At 41.2% G+C, this 23,360-nt stretch overlaps 1 protein-coding gene across 1 annotated transcript in view; it reads left to right on the top strand.

Annotated features, from left to right (window-relative positions):
• The window catches only part of Gli3 (GLI family zinc finger 3), a 273,000-nt gene that overhangs the window by 8,838 nt on the left and 240,802 nt on the right, over nucleotides 1-23,360 (top strand). The window contains exon 2 of the mRNA XM_052728011.1: nucleotides 4,056-4,220. Within this exon, the coding sequence (XP_052583971.1) occupies nucleotides 4,097-4,220 (124 nt within the window). The 5' untranslated portion in view covers nucleotides 4,056-4,096. The remainder of the gene's footprint in view (nucleotides 1-4,055; nucleotides 4,221-23,360) is intronic.

Genomic DNA, 23,360 nt, shown 5'->3' with positions numbered 1-23,360 from the left:
TGTATCAGTGGTGAAAGACTGAAGGAGACAGGCCAGAGTTGTAAACAGGGAAACTGCCTCAGGAGGAAAGTCTTGATTTCATTCATATCTTAAAAATAGTGGCGTGTGTTCTACAGAGAAAAGTATTGGAAGTGAATCGGAATTAATTCCCACCCTCCTTGATTCTTAAGTTACTCTGGGCTCTAAGGGGAGTGATAGGGTGGTGCTTCAACCTGCCACGACTTAGCATTCCAGCAGGGGTCAACTCTGGTCTGTGTTTCCAGATCCCTTAATGTCCTATGAGAGAGCCACCCTGAAGGGAGAAGCAGTCACCATTTCATCAGTTAGATGGGGTGTGGGCATCCACGGTATTAAAGCTTTCTCTTTGTGACAAGGATAAAATTGTGTTTTTATCAGTAAAATAAGCTGATACAATTCATGGTGTTATACAGGAAGCAGATGTCTGCCTTGGCAAGTTGCCATGTTATAGCCCTGCACCAAGCATTGACTACACTTAAATAATTAGTTGCTAATTAATGAGATCCAAAAATAAGTTGTCAAAATAGAAGAAGGGGGTAGACTCTTTAAGTTACCAAGGGCCTAGTTTTTAAGAAATCTATTTCAAACGGGTAGGAATTAGTATTCTCCAAGACCATTAATTAGTAGCTTTCAGGCGATGATGCCTCTTGGCACTTGAACCCTCCTCTGCTGTGATGAGTTCTGGGAGGGTTATCACTTTTTAAAAATGAAGTTCTGTGCCTTGAGGGGTGCCCAACAACGGCATAAAACCCAAGTTTGCCAAGCAACTTTGGTGACTTGTTTGTTCTTACTAGAAACCTCATCTCTTCATGGGATGATCTGGTTCCTTTGCCTGTTTTGTTTCCTTTTTGCATTTTAAACGTAATATACGACCCAAATTCAGCTAATAGAACTGTTTAAGTCTTGGAGGAGATGGTTACCGTATCTGACGTGGCCAAAGAGTTGGGTGCTTTGATTAAGGATTCCTGGTAAAATTTTTAGCTTTTATATAACTTGCCAGTTTTCAGTGAAACATTAAGTATAGAGGAAGATGTGTTGTAGCTAGCTCAAGGATATTTAAAATTCAAGACACAGCAGATTTAGAGGTCATGGGGTCTCTGGTTAACCTTTATTTACCCAGTCAACATTTGTGTGCGAATTAGTTGTTGGGACGGTAGAAGCCTTCTCCACATGAGGCTTCCAGTCTGGAGTGGGGAGACGGATGTTCAGCAAAGACTTTTTCTTTTCTAGACACAGTTCTTTATCATTACAGTTGGAGCTGGGATAGGTTTGTCTGGTCTGAGAATTCATTGCTCTGGGATACACTTCATTCATTCTGTAGTGAAGAAAGACTTTGATGAGGTCCTCTCATCAATACACAGCAGTAAACAAAAACAAATGTGCAGAGCAGTTGTTTGGAAGCTGCAGTGGGCTTGACAACCAGTGCTCCTTCACTTACAGGCTCCCAGGTGCTGTTCTTCATGACAAATGCATTGTGCCAGAAACGGGGCCAGAGAACCAGATCTCTTAGCAAGCCTACAGCAGTATGGGTACTAATGGCTAGTACTAATGGTTACTCAGGGACACTTGGAGTAGGGGTGGTGTGGATTGGGTTGAGTTGTTCTTATGGTATACTTGATCTTTGTTTTGTTTTTTGGAGACAATGTGTTACCGTGTAGCCCTGGATGTCCTAGAACTTAATTTGTAGACCAGGCTGACTTGGAACTCACAGAAATTCTCCTGCCTCCACCTCCTGAGTGATGGGATTGGAGTTGGGTGCCATCCCCCCAGCCTTGTGATAGACTTTAAAGATGATATTTAAAGCTGGGTGTGTGGTACAGTTCTGTAATCTGATTGAGGATTAGTCTGAGGGAGGAGGTTGACGAAGAAGAGTTGGGAGTTTGAGGCCAGTCTGGACTGTGTATTGAGACCTCACCTTAAACAAACAAACAGAATCAATTTGGAGAGAGAATTAAAAGAGAGTTATTTCGAATTTGTGGGTTTTTTGTTTGTTTGTGTTTTTTAATGTGACTGCTTTCGGAAGTCAGAGAATGACTTGGGGTGTTGGTTCTCTCCTTTTATTATGTAGATTCCAGAAACCAACTCAGCTTTTCAGGCTCGAAAACAGCGCCTTTACCCACTGGGCTATCTCTGTGGCCCTCTAGTCTGAGGTTTTGGCTTGTTTGTTTTGTTTTGTTTCTTTTTTAGAGGTACAAGCAACTATTGTAAATTTCTCTTTAGAGGTTTTTGTCCAGGTTTATAGAAAAGCTTTGGAGAGTCTGTGATCTTTTGGAAATTAATGGGTGTTTTTTTAGAAAGAAAGTCTTTACTGTTTTGTTTCCTCTTCTGAAGAAAAGGAGCAGAGTGCTTCTGTTGGAGTTGATCAACTGAGACGGATTGCAGGTTGCCCAGGATTGCGCTGGACAGCTCCTGGGGCATCCTTAGGTAGCATCCATGGGTGCTGTCCAGCCCCATGCCGTTTGGGTCTTATTTTTCATTGTGCTCTCTGAATGTACTTCTCAATTCAGAGTGGGTCTTACAGTTGTTAAGTACATCTTTTTTTTCTTTTTATCCTACAAAACACTTGTGTGTTTTAGAGGGAATGACAGGAGATATTCTTGGAAAAGATGGAAGTTAGCGGAAGAGCTGGTGCCCCAGTGTTGGGTGTACAGCTTTTGGTTCTGAAGCCATCATTGAGTGGCTTGAATTCCAGGTCAAGGGGGATATGGTGTACATTAAAGAATTTACAGTTCCCTTGCAAACATGAGTTAAAGCTGACTAAACATATATCCTCTGGCGTTTTCACTTTTGCCAGTTAAGCAGCTGTTTATTCTATTTCACTAATCACTGTTTTGATTGAACATTGTGGTGTCGGCTACATGTAGAAAATAAGCAGATGACTAGACAGATGAAATGCCTTCCATGGGTGTTGCAATCTAGAGTGCTTGAAGGAGACATGCCTGAGAGTGGACTTTCCATCTTCGTATTCTTTGTAGTTATGGAACATGACTGTAAAAGAGAGTATGCTGGAGTGAAAATTGATGAATGATTAGTTGAGATATTATCCCGTGAATGAAGCTGATGAGAGAAAGATGAACTGACTTTGCCTGTAGTTGAGTTTTCATATTTTGTAAGTGATCCCAGTGTTTGCTCTCTTCACTTTTTGGCTTTTTGTTGTGGGATGGAGAGATAGTGTCTTATTACCTTTGTTTAGGAAATTAACCCAAATGAATTAATGTTTTCATTTAAAGAACACAGTTTGCCTGGATGTTTTTAGGTTAAGAAGCACATTGCAATTCAGGAGTCTTAGTGGAAGAAGCAGAAATCACAGTCTACTTGCCTGAGCTATCCCCAGACTGAGAGCTCTGGGGGAGGCTTGCTAGGTGCTCTTTAAAAAGTCTAATTAATAACTGCCAACTTTGTTCTGACTTGGAAGTTCTCTTTGTACCCCTAAAGGTGATCAACCTCCTGAAGAGAAAGGTGCAGACATGGCCTAAGAGTAACATGACACTTGAGTTTTAAACTGTAGACCATTGAAAATTGAAATTTAGATCAGTGGTTCTCAACCTGTAGGTTGCAACCCCTTCAGCAAACCTCTGTCTCCAAAAGTATTTACATTAGATTCACAACAGTAGCAAAAATTACAGTTATGTAGTAGCAGTGAAAATTGTTTCATGGTGTGGGAGTCACCACAGCATGAGGATCTGTGCTAAAGGGTCCCAGCATTAGGAAGGTTGAAACCACTGCCTTAGATCATTTGATAACAAATGCTCAGGATGAACTGAGGAAAAATGTACAATGTGAGCTGTTCTGTTTTCCTTTGCAGATAGCAAAGGCTGGGATCACTTAGGAAATATGAAAACTCAACTGCATGTGACTTTGACTGACTTCTTAGTAAAACTACGAAGTATTTTTTTGCCAGAAAAACCTTTGGAGAATGCCATCTAGGTTTTGCTAAACCTTTCGCCTTTCCTCAGATAGAAGATTCAGAGAGCTTTTAAATAAAGGTTTCTCCTTCTGCCATTTTGGGAATTTGATGGCACTGTGGTGTTTTATAGGCATTCCTTTGAGAAACAAGCAGAAGTAATGAGAAGACATTATGGAGGCCCAGTCCCACAGCTCCGCAACCACTGAGAGGAAGAAAGCTGAGAATTCCATCGGGAAGTGTTCCACGAGAACAGATGTCAGTGAGAAGGCCGTGGCCTCCAGCACCACTTCGAACGGTGAGTGGCCCACAGTTCCCAGCAGGCTAGCCCCAGGCATTGCTGTGTCCTCTGCATCCCTGAGCTGAGCATCTACACCTGGACCATTGATTGTTCTGTGAGAGGATGACATAGCAAATGGGCCAGAGGATGGGGTGTGGGGTGGGCAGGCTGCTTGCTTTCTTCAGAGTGTAATTCAGGATATCGATTTTGTGATAGGTTGTTTATTAAAAGAAGTTCTTGTTTTGGTAAGAATTAAAAGTGCTTTGAACTTCACATGGGAAGCCTGTATTAGTCACAGTAACACAGTAATTGTCAGGATCTCCCTCTCCCGCCCGAATTAAAGTTGTCTAGTGGAAAGGACTTTAAAATTTGACAACCTTAAGGTAGTCCACCTTATGTCCACAAAGTTTATTGTTGGTTTATGTAAATTTAATGTATTTAACTGTTTTAGAGATATCACAGAGTCACCATTTATTTTTACATTTTAAGCAAAGCATTGAGAGGCATTTCAGTTTAAGCATGGGCACTGAATATAAAATCCAGCATCCCCTACGTGGGAAAACAAAGCTGGAGGGTTGTGGTGATGTTCTCTTCCTCTCCAGGCTTTCCCACAAAGTAGGCTGTTAATAGCCTTGATTTTTGTAGCTTTAGTCATTCCTGCTCTCCTTGGATTGCATTCTGCTTTTCTGTGTGCTCTTAGGAAGAACATGTTGGCTCAGTCTCCTGGTTCTGGTCCTGCATGACCCAGTTCACTGATCTGCCCGACCCAACCTTCTGTCTTCTCTGTGGTTTTATAATTTATATGTTCCAAGAACATTTTACTAGGTTGACTTTCTTTCTTCTTTCTTTTTCCTTCCTCCCTTTTTTCCTTCTTTCCATCCGTCCATCCATCCATCCATCCATCTACCTATCTACCTATCTATGTATTTTATTTTTTGGTTTTTCGAGACAGGGTTTCTCTATGTAGCTCTGGCTGTCCTGGAACTTACTCTGTAGACCAGGCTGTCCTGGAACTCACAGAGATCTGCCTGCCTCTGCCTCCTGAGTGCTGAGATTAAAGGCCTGTGCCACTACTGCCTGGCTGACTTACTGTTGTTTTAAATGTGCAATTGAAGAGTGAGCTTGGTTTGGAAGCTGACCATAGCCCAGAACCTTCAACTCTGAGGACAAATATTCCTGAGGAATTTGGCCCTGATCTGTGCCCATCCATGTGTGCTCAGCTTTGCTGTAAGTCTGCAGTCCTTTTATCAGGGTCTTGACACAACTATGGACTGTGACATAGCCGGAGGGAGGTAGCTGGCTGTCAGCCTTGCAGGCCAATGTGTCCAGCTTTCCATTGATCTCTAGGGAGATATATGTATGTCTGAGTTAAAATAATGGATCACTTTACCTGTATGTGTGTGAAAATTTGTATTGCTCCCCTTTTTTTTGTGGCACCTAAACCTAGGGCTCAAGCTTATTTAACACAGCCAGAATATTGGTCTCTTGTGGTCCAGCATTATAGAAAGCATTTTCTACTTCAGAAGCATGTTGTCTTGGTTTCTTTATTTTTTTGAAGTTTATAAAAATTAGGCTCATTGTTTTATGAGTAGAAGCAACATATAAAGTGCTGGTTATTTGGTGGTATTTTATAATAAGAATAAGCCCTGTCTCTCTATTAAGCTTCATGAAACACCGATTTTGTTCATCATCATGGCATGTGAGTAAGGTGTGAGAATGCAGCAGAATATGTGGGTATTTCTGAGTGCAAGGACAGGTCAAAGCCAGTGTAAGTTGGTAGGGGATGATGTTACACCATGTGGAGTGTTAGAAGCCACTGTCCTCTCTCTGAGTCCCCAGCTAAGTCTCATCAGTGGTCCCTTGTGGGGAAGATGCTGTTTCCTCTGTGGATCTTGCTCCCATGCTGAGACACATACTGGAGGGAGGGGGGTGTTCTCCATTACTGCTCATCTTCTTGTCAGTCAGTCTTTGACCATAGGCTCCCCTCTTAACCATGTCGAAGGTGAATGGAGCAGGACTAACCTGAACCCAGTGGTGGTCTGGAGGCCTGGTGCAAAAACTAGTCAGAGAAAGGACAGTCTTAATGCCAGTCCTGTACTTGGCATAATCACAGGCCTGTTTGCTAAGCCACATGCACTTCTGCCTTCCTAACCTGATCAGCCTGTGCCCTTGAGGCCCACAACCTGTCTAAACGTGCCCAAGTCCTGTCCCACATGGAAGTAAATACTCATTGGTCATGCTTGCGGGGGCACATATCTGAATGAGATCAGTCCCAGAGTAGTTTTTCAATATTCCTGTTCTTCTAAGGAATTCACTGCTTTTCATTTGGGGACAATAGAAAGCTCCAGTGAAACAAAAGAAAAAAAAATGGAAATGTTATTTCTAAAATGTAAATTTCCACTAACAGACTGACCCCAGGAAAAGCAAGCTTCCTTCATTTAAGCTCTACCTTGTCCTGTAGATGAGTGTACAGACTTTAGTCCTGCGCTGATTGGGTTAGAGCTTTTGTTAGGCAGCCTGGTAAAGCCTGGTGTTGTGTGTGTGCTGGCCTGTAGCAGGCATTATTGTGGTTGTTGTCTGTCCACTCAACAGTCTGTCTCTCCACCTGCCCGTCTCTCTACAAACAGTTTAGAAGTGCTTAGGTACTTACACTGAGGTCATTCACAGAAATTGGAACCATTGAGATACCACAGTAGTGAGCACAGTGATTGTGCCCATTTCTAGTTGCTTATGCTTTCTTTACAACTGCTCTGACATTGAGTTAGTAACCAGACAGTTAAAAGATTTAGTTCAGATATCAAGATGTATGAACCAAATGAATGCAAAGTGTGTATTTTCGATCCCACCCATTTCATCATGAAAAGTAAATAGACAAAGTTTTGTTACTGGTGAAGTATTGGTTACATTGACTTAATTAACTTTTCCAGTCATTATGTGGTATAATTTGTTCTTGATTGTGAGCATCCCAGCCAAACCACGCACATTCCACTGCGTGTCCTTACAGGTCTGTTTTCTTGCTTTTCTCAGTTGAGAATCTGCTCCTAGAATTTTGTTTAAACATACACAGATACACAGCCAAAATGGATGGCTCAGAAACCTTGAATAGCATTGTAAATAAACATTTGCTACATGAGATTGAGATTTAAAATAACATGAGTGAAAAACTACTCTAAATCTTGTATGGGGGAAAGAAACCAGGCCAAATTAGATCTCTGTAGCATTTCAGGGTCCACATGTACATGCAAAGCCTCTACTGATCTTCACATAGGAACCACATTGTGTACATAGTTTTCTGTTTGCATACTTCAGCTTTAAGCATTTAGTGCTATTCATGAAATGGAAATGACCCAGGAGATGGCATTTAATTTCCTGAATGTTTTTTAGGTACAGTTGTGATTTAAGAGATTGTACTTGAGTGTGCATTTAGATATTAGGCCTCATATTGACTTGAGAATGTCCAAGTCTGTTAATAAGACAAACTGTAGGTAAATGCTTTAATGCTCTCTGTTTGGGTATGAGTCATTACTTCCTGAGCTACACATTGTGTTTTCTAAGTAATGAGTTTTAAATACACATTTCTTCTGCTTTTCATGTTCTAATTAGCCTATAAAATTTTCTCTGTGACTTGAATATTTAATTTGAAATGTTTTTTCCTTATTTTTTGTTCCTGAGGTTTTTTTTTTTTTTTTTTTTAATAGTCCCTTGATAGTTCTTATTAACATGCCACTCTGCTTCAAGAAAGTATGGTAGGACACAGGAGCAGAGGTAGGCACGTCTTTGTAGATTAGAGGCCGGTGTTGTCTACATAGTTTCAGTCCAGCAAGGGCTGCATAGTGAGACCATGTCTCAAGAAGGAGGGTGGCAGACTTAACATAAACGATTCAGGCTGTGGTTTTGAGGTTGTGGTAATTACTGAGATATTTTATAAGTTTATAGAAAGCGGAAATTCACCCAGTTGTGATGAGGTGGGAAACCAAAGCTGATAGATGAATTGATAGGGAATTCTCTGTGCTTTTTGTTTTTTGTTTTTTTTTGGTCTTTTGCTTAAAAGATTTTTGATGTTTGTGCTTTCAAAGTGTCCAGTACATAGGTGTTAAAGTATGTGATGTCCATTGGACTTGTCACTAGGAGTACATAGGTGTTAATGTATGTGGTGTCCCCTGGTTTTGTGACTAGGAGTTCACAGTGTTTGTGATGTTTGCTGGTTTTGTGGCTAGGATTGAGATGGCTTCTCCTTCTGTTGAAACCTGGAATTGGAGTTCATTGTTGTTCCCCAGCATATACTCCTGTCTCCTTGACTTTTCTCAGTGTTAAGTGTCTGCTTAGAAGCAGACGGAGTTTGCTGCAGATAGACCTTAGGTTTTGAGTGTTATATTTCTTTACACTTCTTTGCTTTCCACATCCCATTTCTCGGCACATGTAAGATGGATGGGAGGGACTTTCAGGTACATTGCACTTGACATTATAGTGTTCTTATGAGGAAATGCAGGGTTTTGGATCTAAAAGCTTGGGCTGAGTTTTGGTGATGCCAAGTACTAGTTATGTGAGTGGATGATTAAGTCTCTTAGTGTCTGGGTTTCCTCATTTACTTAGCAAGGGAGTAATTACATCTACTTTTCCAGGACTTATCTGGAGAAGTTCTCTTCTTCTACCCTGTTGGCCTCAGGGATTAAACTCAGTTCATCAGGCTTGGCAGCAAATGCCTTTCTCTAGCCTCTGAGCCACCTCACTTGCCCAGGTTTTCAGATGAAAAGGAAAATGTTTGGCAAAAGTAATGATGAACTTACTGGATCCAAGATGTTTTGTAAATCACAAATCTAAGCAAGCCTGCTCATCTTGAGGAAGGATGAATAAACAACAAAGTAAGAAAGAAATGAAAGTCTTTATGCTCTTTCTGAAAGCCCCCTGAACTCCGAACAGAGGGTAGATAATAGTTTTGTGAGAACATAATTTTAAGAAAATTTATTCTGATTTCTTAACTCTTGAAAATGCATTGTACTTATTGTGCACATTGCCTTGGAAGTAACATGCATGTGTCTGTCTCTCCTCATTGTTTTCTGGGGTGGGGCACCCTTTGAATGTCATACTTGCTTGCAGTGTGGCTTTTGTATATTAATTACAGTTTATTTATTCTACTTTCACAACTTTTTTTTAAAACCCAGCTACCTGGTGATGATTAATCTTCTCTTAAGCATGCTGTCTTGGGCTCTGAACCCACTTACCCTGAGCGTCCCTGATTTCCCCTTTTGGTTAACTATATTGTCTTTACTGCAGTCATCCAGGCCTAAAACCTCACTGTCACCTTTTGACCCCCTTCCAAGCTCCTGGTAGATTTCCTTCTGGTCATTCACCCATATTTTCCTGCAGCACCATGCCATGACAATTCCAGTGGCCTTCTGCTTGTCACCTTGAACTCATGCTTGGCACATGCTCCTGCCATATTAACAGTGTTGTGATTCTCGATGCTAAGTCTCTGTTCTGGAATCTTCAGTGATTCACAGCCGCCTACAGGATGAAGCTCAGAGCCATTAACTTAATGTGTAGATATCTTCTAAAGCCTGACACCAGCCTGGCTCTGATCTGCTCATTGATTAAATGCAAGTGCTCTTTGCTTTGTTCATGTGCTTCTCCGCAGACTGAGAATTTTGCTAATATCGCCATGTGTTTGCTGTCAGTTCTTCTCAAATGTGTGTCCTCAGATTTTCTGTGCTTTTTTTTTCTGTCCTTTTGGAAATTGCGTAATACTTCATTTTTAAGTTTTGATTTCTCGGTCATTATAATTTTAATTAATAAACTTTGTATGTTAGAATGGTTTTAGGTTCATAGAAAACTTGAGCAGAAAGTTCTTTCCCTTCTCTCTTATTGATATTTTGCATTATGTATTGTCTGATAGAAATGGTGCATTATCTCAAATCTGTAGTTTTCATTGGGGTTCACAGGGTCATGAGAGAGGGAGAGAATCAAAGTTGACTGAGGGGTTTTAAGCCTGGGTGATTGCAGGAAAGGTAATATACTTAACCCAAATAGTGGGTTTTGACATGTATCCACATTGCAGTACCTATAGAATAGTGTCATTGCCCTAAAGATCCATGTTTGTATTCTTCTTTCTCTTAACACTTAATTTTAAATTTTCATTCAACTTCTGTAGAATAGCAATTTATTTATCTGCCTTGCCCTCCATGCCTTGCTCCAGCACAGTGTTTGTGGCTAAGAAGACCTCAGCAGATGGTGACTACTACTGGGAAGTCATTTGTGTAGGTCTGCCAGACCTCAGAGCAGAGACAGGGGGCATGTACAATAGGACACTTAATATTGATGTGTAGCTAAAAGCCAAAGTTTGAACTTAAGCCCTGCCAGAAAAGGTTATGTGATCTTGGGCTATGTTACATGCTTCCTGACTGGCACAGTGGGGATACAGCTATTTTCACTAGTAGTAACTGACTGGATGTAATTTGGCAGAATTTAATTCACTGATAAATTTTATCCCAGTTCTTTCAATGTAGTATTGTAGTATCATTTGTTAGTAATCTAGGAATGGCTAAAGTTTAATCTGATTTGGAGAATAACCCAATATTTTCTGCATGAATTCCAGACATGTGGTCATGGGGTCCTAAACTAGCATAGTAGGTCAGTATCCAAGACCAGGGAATGGTACTTCAAATCGTTGGTCCTGATGCTGCCCGAGGTTTAATGAATCAGATGCTCATTTGTAAATACTCAGAATATTGGATGCAATCCAACTTTGTACTGAGATGCTGCATTGAGAACAAGTTCTCCCACTTTTGAATCTCAGTATTAGATTTCTTCTAAAAGAGCAGCTTGTAGATGCTTAGGTTGATCCACAGCAGATCACACTCCCATCTTGCCCAGTTCTGGCACCCTGGCAGGATAAAGAGCACAGCATGTGTCTGCTCTCGGAAAGTCCCTGGGTTACCTGTGATTGCTGTGCTCAAGTGGTGTGGGCATTTCATATTTCAGAAACACACTGGTCAGGATCAGAAACAACCACCAAATAGTGGAAGCTCAAGGGGCAGGAGGCCAATTGTGGGAGGAAAACTCCCTCTGGGAGGTGGCTAGTGGCCTCCCACCTCCCACCAGTCTGACCCTGCACCCAGGCAGGGGCGGTTCCATTTCCAAGAAGCTTGCAGGAGGCAGGGTGGTGCTGCAAAATCTCATTATGTGCACAGATGCACTTCCAGATGCATCTGCTTCTGCTTAAACTTATTCCCTACATTCTTATGTGGTAAAAATCACTCTTTGTGGTGATCTTCCCGTGACTTTAGACAAATCCAGGTCATTGAACCACGACCATAATCAAGGCAGAATAGTGTCCCCCTCCTCCCTGAAGTTGGAATACAGATTTGAGCTTTAAAGTCCACTTCGTAATTAATGCATTTGTTAGAGTCCCTGGCAAGTGATAGGAATTGTAGAAATCTCGGTAGTGGTTGGAAATTGTGTTTCTTTCACGTTTTTGCAAAATCTGTCTTTTAGGCCTGTGAGTAAAACTTACTCTTGGTCTTTTCTCTTTAATTTTTCACACATTTCATTAGGGCAGAAGGAAGAGTTCCTGCTAACTGTTGAGAAAAACACTTCCTAGTACCTGTCAGCTTGATTCTTTTTTTTTTTTTTGGGCGGGGGGGGGGGGGGGGGGGCACAGGCAAGGTGTATTTGGGTCCAGTTTAAAATTCCATTTTATGTTGAAAACTATAAGCAGCCATGTTGACAAAGACTTTTTGTTGTTGTTTTTGTTACTTTAAATTATTCACATGAGAAAACTAGAATTTTAATATTTAGCACACCTACAACCTAGAGGAAAAGTAAGAAATTCTTGGCTAAGTAAATAGGCCAGTCTCTCCCTCTCTCTTTCTTCCTCCCCCACCACCCCTTTTTATTTCTGGAAGCTTCTTTATCTCCTTTGCTTTTGTAGATAGGACTTCATCTCAGGTAGAGAAATTTTTCTATAAAGTTATCCCTAGAACTGCCATTTCCCCCTATCCTGCACTCCCCCACCCCCGCTCTGACTTTTCCCTCTTCTTGGGCTCTTTCTTCTTTCTTCTTTTCCCCCTCAGCTGTAGAAAGTTGAGTTCCATCCTAATTATGAAATCTTCGGAGACCATTCCCACATGGTTCTGTAAATGGTAGCTCCATCCCTGTTCTTTTCATCTCTCTCAGCTCTCCAGCTTGACAGCTGAAAAGGTCTGACTGTGCCACACAATGGTTTGATTGGTTTCTCTGGGGGAGACTTTTCCCTGCCTCATCATTCGCCAGGCAGGTGGACCAGAAAGTCTCTTGATTCTTTTGTTGCCTCTCAAAGTCCGAGGTCTTTGACTGAATAAATCCGCCGTCATGGGATAATTTGCTAAAAGGAGACTGAGAGATGCCAGAGAAAAGCCTCCTGACTTGGGTGCTGCATTAATGAAATAACGGAGCCTTGGAGTTTGCGATTGAAAAATCACTAGGAATGCAATGGGTGGAGATGGGCTTCTTTTATTTCCCATAATAAACTTTGAATTCTACCAGTGAAAGCATGGCTATTGTTTTGCAGGCCTGCAGGCCCAAGTGTGTGTGCGTTTGTACCCATGTTTAAAAGGGCAGCCCTGCCCGACTTTGTTGGGGTGCTCTGTCTACTTAGTCACTAGATTATTACTAGTGGATAGAAAGAATTCCATGTGACAGAGCTAAGGCTGAGTTAACACAGGACGAAAAGTAATTTACAGATAGGCTGTCCCCAGCCATCTTTGTAGCTCCTGATAAGGTTTCATTTCAGAATGGATAGGCGACATTTCCACTTACGGGCCCATTCTGCGACATCTGTGATAACAGCTTCTGGATCCTAATTGAAATTGGTTTCAAAATGGATTTTCACTTTTCTCTGTCGTTGGAAAATATTGAATGGACTCAGAGCTGCCACAGAGAACCCTAGACCTTGGAAAATGGAGCAGGAAGCTAGGCTCATCTTTCATAACAGTGCCGATGATATGACAGTTTTGTTATCTGTCTTATTAATGAAATCATTGATCACCTGATGAGGGAGCTAATAAACTACATTCCACGAGTATTCCTGAAGCTCAATTAGACTGCATTACAAACAAGGGTGGGAGAGGACTAACAGCAGAGGGACTGAAGTAGTAAGGATCAGTTAAACTTTTCATTGCCTATATGAGCATTTTGGAGGTGGTGTTCGGATAGCAGCTCAAGTATTGAAATTTGTGTAACCCAACAGCATAGTCAAGCGCTTTCTTTTTGACCCATGTGGAATTATTAAACAACTCAGCTCAAAGTAAAAAATTTAAAATGCAGCAAAAGTGATTTAAAAAACAGTACTGTTTTCATGAAGTAAAATCTTTAAGTAAAAATAGAGATATTATATATTAAGCATTATATATTAAGTGCTTTCAGATGGGGAAGATGGTAAAACACATTTCCACAGGATGCCCCTTTCATAGGAGGGCTTTGTGGGGATAGTCCTGTTAGGTGTATTATTGGTTAAGAAGATGAAGCCCCAGGGTTCATAACCTAGGCTCTTTGAAAGGAAAGTAGCTTAGCATCCCTTCCTCTCTTAAAGCACTCCGAGAGTCCTAGTCAGAGGGAATTAGGCTTGGATTTAATGAGGGAGCTCCTTTGTTTGGGGTAGGGCAGCCCTGGAATGTCCTTTCTGTCTGTCCTGAAGGAGGGGAAGGGATGCTGATGACTTCTCGGGTTTCACAGTGGGTTGTACTCGTCTAGGTGTTTCCCCTTTCTCTGCGCCAGCGAGGATCAATGCAGCCCATCCCAGCTTGAAAGAGGATCTGTGATCAAAGGCATCAGTGATGTCACTGATCTCCAGTGATTGATTAGGACCAGAAGTTCCAGAGAATTTGGCTTTTTCTTATAATTTCAAATTTATTCGTGTCGGCCATTAGGGATTACTCAGGATTACTAGCATTTAACTAGCAAAATTACTAAAGTGTACCACAGAGTTCCACTCATGGCCCTACCACTGTGTTTAAGCTTATGTGTGGAAACTATGACCACATTTTATAAGCAACTTTTCTTTTTAAATATACTGTTAAGAAATATTGTGTCTATGAATTGGATCAAGGAACTTGGAATTCTGTGTGTAAACTGGGGCAGCCATTTGGAGGTGATGACATTCACCTTGCCTCTAAAGCGGTTTCACTGTATATAGATAGGTACATGTTAAATAATTAGCCCATAGATCTAAAAGTTTTATTGATTTTTGAAATTTAAGTGTTTCATATGCAGATTTTAAAATCCTCTGAGTTATTTTTATGGGAACTGCCTAACATTTTCCCTTTGCCTTTTGAGAGGATAACTCCTTTCTGCGTGTGGCTACATCTTTAAAAATAAAACCACAGGCCTTTTATGCCAAGAGGAGACAAGTTGCACAGTGAGGGAGGATGCAGCTTGAAAGGGAGCACAGGAGAGAGTGAGAGGTCTCAGTGAAACTGTTCACAGCTGTGCCATACATAGCCTCTGACTTAGCTCCACCTACAGCAGAGACTGATGGTGAAACCATAGGGAAAAGGCCCGTGTTGGAAATCATCGAGACCTAAGAGAGAAGAGTGAAATGGAAAATGGAGAATGTTCATTTTTATTAAGGTTACTGCTACCTTCCATGGTTGGCTGTAGGCCACCAAGGACTCTTGGTACATGCTTGCTTATAACAATTTTTTTTTTCACAGAAAACTTTGTTCTAAGGACTAATCCTAGCAGGGTTGAAAGTATGTTTATTGTCCAGTTCTGTGAGAACAGAGAGTGAAAGTGAGCTTTGAAGAGAAGATGATACTGTGGCTATGTATGGAGCTGTAGTGGCTGTCTCAGAGCCCCCTTTGGTGGAATAGCTTTTACCCTGCTAGCAGTGATAAAGTCCTCAGTCTAGATCCTTGCCTGTAAAGACAACCTGCTACAGGAACAGAGCAGTGGCATAAAGTAATGGTCATTCAACAATGTAAATATTCCCTGTTAAATAGGACTCTAATCTTCATTTGAGGATTTCTGCTAAGCATCCAAGAACTAAATGATGCACAATGACCCATTGCATATTAAGTTAGAAGCCAAATCTGTCTAAAAATACAAAAACACAAAAACAACCAAATAATCCAAAATTAATATGCTTAGGATTGTTTTCAAATCCTAGCAAATTTCAGAGCAGTAGAAAAGTCCCTTTCCTGGGGTTATAGTGATGGTTCAGCAATTAAAAGCACTTGCTACTCTTGAAGAGGACCCAGGTTAGGTCCCCAGCACACACAACCATCTGTAACTCGAATTCCAAGGGGTCTGGTACCTATTCTCACCTCTGCGGGAACTGCATGTATGTGGTGCACATGCATACATGCAGGCAAAATACTCACATACATAAACTTAAATAAATAAATAGAAAAAATAGAATTTCCTTTCCAATAAACGTTGACAGCAGTTCCTGTGTAGGCTAACAGTGTTTTATAAATAGAGTTTACTTAGCAAAAACCATATGTATGCCCAGTGAAATAATCTTACATTTATTTATGTTTTGATTTATAGAAAACATGTGCCCTTGACAAAGCCTTGGGCTTTTTTCCACAATTAAAAAGAATCATGTTTGAAAAAAAAATAGCTACCATCTTAATGGGAAACTTTTTCATATAAATTCAAAGCATTTTCTTTGATCTATTTTACACATAATCAGAATGTCCATTTGTTTGACCCATAAAGTGGGTGGGAGGAATTCAAAGTGGAAAAAAAATGTATATAACTTTATCTATCTGCCTGTCTGTCCATCCATCATCTCTTTCTCTCATCTGTCTGTATTCATCCACACATCAGCATATTTATTGGTTGAGTATTGGACAAATGCAGAATTAAAAAGGCTGTGTACTGTGTGTCTGGCAGTGTCCAGCGTTACAGCAGAGAAATCACTAGAAGTGTCCATTGCTTGTTCTTTCTGTGATGCCTTGGTTTAACATGAGGCGGTACTCCTGTTTATTGTTTTTTTTAAAGATTTGTTTTTAAATTATGTGTATATGCTTGCGTCTGTGTGGAGGTATGAGTTTGTGAGTGCAGTGGCCATGGCATCTGGGAAAGTGTGTCAGAGTCCCGGTTGTTGGACTTATAGCTTAACCACCTGACAGGGTGCTGTGAACTGAACTCGAGTCCTTTAGAGGAGCAGTACAGATGCTTAACCCTGAGTCATTTCTCCAGCTCATTTCTCGGGCTGGGGACAGGGATAAAATAATTACTAAATATGGAAACTTCACAATGCTTGGGTATGTTAGCAATACAAGTACCAATTATACATATAATTATATGTTGGTATGGTTTTGTATTTTATTTTAACTCGGAGGATTTTTCATTTTAGAAGTGAGAGATTATATGTGCTTATAGAACAAAAAAGAATAGTTGACCTTTTACAGAAATTCTGTTTCATGCAGTCTCCTGAGTCTTGGAAAGGCTACCTCCTTTAGTCATGAATAAGTACCACTGACCTGGATGGTAGCAACCTCAAGACTGATATGGTATGTCGTCAGAGAAGTGAGCCATTTTTACAGCCTGGGGATTGTATTCACCATCCTGAAAGTTCATGGACAGGCCTCAGATATGGGGGTACCCTTTGGAACCTTCCCTTCTTTTCTTTAACCTCCTGGGACCTTAAGGAGTTTTATGACCTATTATTTACTAAAGGTACTGGCTACTGCTAGATTTTCTCCAGGAAAATACTGGTGGAGTGATCAGAAATGCTGTTTGATCACACATGAGAAGACAGCCTCCCGGATTTTAGGGAACGTGAGGTTGAATCTTCCGTGGAGTGTTACAATGGTGTAACCCTGATAACTTTGCAGGGGATGCATTGTTAAGAATTCAAGAGAGTCATACTTGGACATCACTTATCTCTAAAAATGAGGGACCTGGTCGCATAGATGAAAAGAACTCTTTACCTCCAATCTTCTGTTTCAGTGACATTCACTTTAATTCCAGAGGAATTTAGAAGAATGTAGAATAACAGGAAAGACGCCAGGTATGTAAGAGCTGCTTGAGAAGAATAAATTAATAAGATCTCAGTTTGAAAAGGTATTTTAGAATTCTCTTTAAATTGAATAGTATAAACCTCATGTATGGGCCCACCTCAGGTTGAAAAAAATCACGTAAGATTTTGTTTAGGACAAAACACCATCGCATTGTTAAGCCAGACAATTGGGTGTTTTGAGAGATAATCTCTAGATGTCAGTATCAGGTACAAATCCAGAGAGATTTCTCCTAGTTCTGGCTGCTGTGCAGATGATCACAGTAGTGTTGCTGCTCACATTTGGGAGCGGTGTGTTTCTCTGTAGCCCTGGCACCGTCTTACAGACTTGGCATCTGCACTCATCTTCCTGGTGTCTGCTTCTAGGCCAGAAAGGACATGGTAACTTTGTGTGACTGAGGCTTCTAGCCCCAGCTAGACCTTGACCATCTTCATAGAGCATTTTAATTTGGTGTCTGGTTTTCTGTAGTTCCACTTCATCATGGCTTCCTTTAGAGCCTTTGCAAACTTCTGTGTTGCTAATTTATTTAGTTTCTTTAAACTTTTTAGAGTGAAAAAAAGAAGAAACAAAAGCAAGAATACAATAAAATTTGATTACCAGGGCCCTAAACTGTGAGCCTCTGAAGTAACTTTTATTTCTGTTTAACCCTTGAGCAGGAATTCATAGGCAAAGATGAAACAACATTGTGGCTGAAGAGTTAGGCATCAGTGCTCATACAGCAGCGGGGAGGCCCCAAAGTCTCTCCTCTCAGGGGTACTGGAGAAGGGCTCCATTGCTCAATATGTGCTAGTTACTGTAATAATTCATTTTAGAGTGCCTTTCTGTGAGATCTGAGGACAGTGTGCCTCTCTCTTTACCCCAGTGACCAGGCACCTATTCACTGTAGAATGATCTGCGTTCGTCATTGTTTCTTGATTTCCTCTAACTTCAACTTGGCTTATTCCATCAAAAGCATTCTTGTTATTCTGGAAATTAAAAACTTGATAAAGAGAATCATGAATGTGGCCTGGAATCTCACTACTTGAACATAACCTTTGCTGCTACCCTTGTTTATTTATAGTGTCTTTTTTCCATTCATTTTCTAAGGTTGCCTTTAGGTAAACCTATGCAGGGAGCATTTTCCATGTCCTGGACCATTCTCCAGTTTGGGCATAAAGACTATGAGAATCTATAGTATTGCTTATATGTTTTCTTCCTTCCTTCCTTCCTTCCTTCCTTCCTTCCTTCCTTCCTTCCTTCCTTCCTTCCTTCCTTCCCTTCCTCCCTCCCTCCCTCCTTCCCTCCCTCCATTCCTTCTTTCCTTCTTTCCCTCCTAAAATCATTCTTAACAAATCTCTTGTTGTTTGAGTACACTTTACTGAATTAGCTTCAATAAACATATCATCTTACATTTCCATTCAGCTGTTTGTGTGAATGAACATTTTCAGAGATACCAATGTCAGTGAAATATCTTTTAGTGAGATACAATTGGTTAAAACCTTAACTGTTCATTAAAATTTTAACTGAAGGATGGTACAGGAAGGTGTGTGCTGTGAAAGTACCCTTAGTGAAAGTGAGCAGCTTGATGAAGTTTCTGAAAGTGAGCACACAAAACAGTGCCCAGATCAAGAGAGAGACACTGGCATGACTCACCTGGACACTGGTAGGTACGTGGACGGTTTCCAGTGCTTGCTTATTAGGAACCTAGGCTCTCAAATGCCCATCTTTTGGTAGACCTGGTATGTCTCCTCTGGGTGTAGACTGAAGAATGGAATTACTGCATCTTCAGGTGTGTGCCTATTTAGTTTTATAGATGCTACCTGACAGTTTTCTTGAGTGGGTCTGTACCCTGGTTGCTCATTCTTGCCCAAAGTGCTTATTTTTAATTTTAGCCTTCCTGTTGTCCATGCATCACTAACCAGTTGTGGTTTTGATTTGTCCTTGATGAATAAAAGACTTAATCACATTTTAAAACTATCATTATCCATGTGCACATTCGTTTTGTGAAATGGCTGTTGAAATCTCCTGCGTCAGTGGATGGATGATAGGTAGATAAATAGATAATAGATAGGTTGTAGCTCTTTGGGATAATGGTTACCAGATCTTCTAGCACTGAAGAAATAAACATGACCTTTATCTGATACTGCCTTGATATATCGATTTGCTACTTTTTCTGAATCATTTTATTTTGTTGATAAGTCTTATAGCTGTTTTGTCTGTACTGTACACTCTCAGATATTGTATATGGAATACATTTTGTTAAAGAGTGTGCATTTATGTTTTGTTGTTTTCCTTTTTCAGATAGTTCATGACTATAATTTAGCTGAACCTTGGAAACACCTTTTTAGAATCATGTTTATGAACCTATACACATAGTAAAAGTATAAAAATATGGATAGATGTAATCAGTATCAGCAATAGTTATTATATCTGTGAAGTGTAGAAAGGAAATAAGATGAGGCATGCTCAGCTATATATGTACCATTTTGTTTCTTTAAAGAATAGTGTTTTAAACACATTTGACTAAACATTAGCATATATTAGATCTAGGGTTGGGTGCCTAGATGCTTATGTCACTCTCTGAAAACAGTCATGATTCCAAGGTACCTCTGAGATTTTGTTGGAATGATAGTAAGCATCTATAGGCTTTATTATAATTGTGCCATCTGCAGGAACCAGTCTTAGTTGTTTTCGGCCACACGTGCATGCAGGTGCTTTCTTCCTGTGTAGACGTCAGAGCCACACAAACACACATGTGCATGCAGGTGCTTTCTTCCTGCATAGACATCAGAGCCACACAAACACACACGCGCGTGCAGGTGCTTTCTTCCTGCGTAGACGTCAGAGCCACACAAACACATACTTGCTCTGGTGACAACCTTCTGCCTTCATCTTCACAAGAGCTTATTTATTTATTTTTAAATGTCACTTGTAAGAAAGTACATAAGAAAAAATGCTGGCAAGACCTACCAGGTTTGCTGTATTTTCACCTGTTATATTTTAACATACTCTGGAAAAAAATTAATGTTTACTTTTATCTGTCTTGAATTGAAAGTTGCATGTACGTTGATAAGCACTTTGGCTGAGTTGAACAACTTCTATTCTCTCAGGAAAATGCGACACCACCCTCCCCAGCCTCTCTGCATCATGCTGCATTTTTATCAGTTCACAGTAGCTACCCTGTTATTCACTGGCTTTTTCTTCTAAGATCTCCCAGGGATGGGGACACATTGAGACTCTATCACTGTTGGAGCTACACTGGCATCAACAGATAAGGCCAAAGGACTCTTGGAACTGAACTTTCTCTAGCTGTGGGGTGACCTTAGTGGGCTAGTGACTTGGAGATGCTACTCTTAAGATTGTATAGATCACGACCACATTGAAGGAAGCTTGTGTGAAGGATGTGGCCTCAGCTTTGTATGTGATGTGTTGCTGTGATTATAGCCTTATGAAGAGATGGATCACACACGTCTTTGAGTCTGCTAAGCAGCATGCTGTCTAACCCTTTGAAGGTAGGAAGGGTTGCTATCTAAGGTGTAATTGCAGTGCTTTCTAAAGTCCCAATCTTATCCCTTGAAAGCTGGACCACAGTCTGCCCTAAGCTTGTGGGAATAATTGAGAGACACGACTCCTATTTATTCCAGATCATCTAGCATTTGGTTGGTCTTTTGTCTGGGGAGATACAAATTCACCACAGCCATGCCAATAAGTAGGGAAGACTTGCCAGCCCACAAAGAAATTCGAACTTCCTTCTTTCCCTGCAGGAGTGTCTCAGGGAAATCACACATACAATAGAACTTTTCATGTCTAGACCCTACCCAGGGGATTTCTGTCTAATCAGAACCTTTTCTTTCTTCCTTAGCATACTCAGAATGGAACAAATGAAGAGGTTGTGGACAGAGTGCAGGGAAAGAAAATGTAGCAAACCCTGGACCATCATAGCTTCCTAACACCTTCACTTTGACTTACAGGCATGCTTGGAAGCACAAGGCACCGTTTTACTGATCTGCACCATAGTCAACAAACTCTGTAAAGGCCATGCCAAGTGTTGTGTACTGTACTGACTGTGTAGGTCAATAAAATGTGGAGTCTACTCTCAAGATACATGCAGTTGGATGAGTTAATAGCCAAATCACAGCACACTCATTTATGCAGTATAAATAATCTCTAGAGGGCAAAGGAAAGCCTCGCCGAGCAGGTACTATACAAGTTAGCCTCTTTGGATGTCAGCAGTGAAGGCAGAGCTGTAGGAGTGGGACTGGGAAGGGGCGAGAGAATAAGATGAGGAAGAAAGACATTCAAAATAGAAGCAGCCGTAGAAGCAAAGACCTGAAATAGGGATGGCATGGGTCATTTACAGAAAAACTAATGCATTAGGTCTGTGATCAGGTAGGTCAGAGCCGGGGATGGGAGAGGGCAGTGGTTGGAAACATATATTGAGGCCAGATTGTGGCATCCCATCCAACAGTGCTAAAGAGAGTGAGCTCCATCCTTAGGAGAGTAGGCAGAGGGGAGTGATGTGATCTCATTTGCTTCAAAGCCCTTCGTCTCCGTGGGTTACAGTGGAGAGAATGGACATTCCGGAGTTTACATCGGACCCACCGGAAGACAGAAAGAGACAGTATCAAATCAGTATATGGAAAGTCTTCTGTACCCCATGTTCACTGTAGCATTATCTGTAGCCAGGAAATGGACTGGCTTAAGTGCCAACGTAATGGGACAGTGCTCTGATGAGATATGCAGACTTTGAGCTCTTTACTGTTCCTAACATTAAATAATATATGCCAAGCTTTCCTCCTATCCCCTTGTGTCTTCCGTCTCCTACTCTAACCTCTCTAGTTTTTTTGTTTAAATCAGAGGTGTGCTTTCTTTTTTAGTGGTCAAAATACATAGGCACGCACATGCCTGGTGGAGAATTCTTTTTAGAACAAGTCTGCTGGAGACTGAAAAGGTTTCATGGGTCTTGAAGCATGCCCTTTTCTGTGTGTTCGAATCCACTGGTCAGGCTCTTGGAACCGCTGCTCCCACCTTCACTCAGTGAAATCTATTCTGTGTCCAGGCAGTTCTACCCAGAGCATTCTTCCTGTGTGGTGAAATGGTCCTTCCCAAAACTTCAGTACCATCTATTTCTCTTTGCCCTGCTTCCTGTAAAAGCATTTTAAGATAGGAGTTAGACTGATAATAGGAGCAGCAAGTGCATTCCAGAGAGTCCTGACAACCCCCAACTCCCACTGTGCCCACAGCTTGGCTTAGTTTACCATCACATCTCTGGAGGAGTTGCAGGCACTGCACCCCACTTTGATCACCATCCCTGCAAGCGTAACTGTAGGCTGGTCACCATCATGAAGGCCAAGACACAGCAGGTCCCCAGTTACCATCATGGAGGTCAAGCGCCAGCCAGTCCTATTCACTGTTACCTAGTCTGAGACCTAGCTGGTCCTAGTCACTATCACTAAGGCTGAACCAGCAGGTTGGTCACTGTCCCTGTAGCCATGAGCAAGCAATGAGACCCAGCAGCCATGTCTGGCCTCAGCCCTGTTTCACCAAGCTAGCAAATGTTTCAGTGTTGATATGGTTACATTGACAGGATGTATTTGTATCCCAGACTGCCAAAGGGAGGGATAACTTCCAGGAATTATCTTCATAGGGAATGGGAGACAGAAACAGAATTTGATGTTGAAGGAGAAAAAGATACAGAGGCACAGGCCTTGGTGGAGTTCCAGTTCAAGACAGTAAATACACAGCACACTGTAACCATTATAGACACTATCCATGTGATAGGGGCCCTCTACACAGTTTATTACCAGCAGAATTATCAGAATAATGAGAATGGGGGAATAAGGGACTGGACTGGAGTGTGCTCCTGAAGGGCAGGTCCAACAATATCAGCGCTTCACAAGTGAAGGTACGTGCCCACCTTACTAGGTGTGGACCCTATAAGTATGATTCTGTGGAGGGAGAAATGATGGAGATTACAGGCAACAGGGTAGCAATTTGGATTAATAAGACAGGACATATCTTGGGTTGTAGATGATTTTGCATGGGTCTGCCTTTCCAAAAGGAAGGATGGCAATGAAGAGGATAAAGAAAACCTAGATGAGACCCAGGGTTAGTAGCTACTTCAGTGATGTCTCCATGCAACTTCAGCTACTCTCATAGATGCCCAGAGGCAAAAATA

This window comes from Peromyscus californicus, unplaced genomic scaffold, assembly GCF_007827085.1.
Source record: "Peromyscus californicus insignis strain IS unplaced genomic scaffold, ASM782708v3 Scaffold_8__1_contigs__length_139910024, whole genome shotgun sequence".
In the NCBI taxonomy this organism is placed as follows: domain Eukaryota; kingdom Metazoa; phylum Chordata; class Mammalia; order Rodentia; family Cricetidae; genus Peromyscus; species Peromyscus californicus.
Note: the sequence above shows the minus strand (reverse complement) of the source record. Positions and strands in the feature narration are given on the sequence as shown.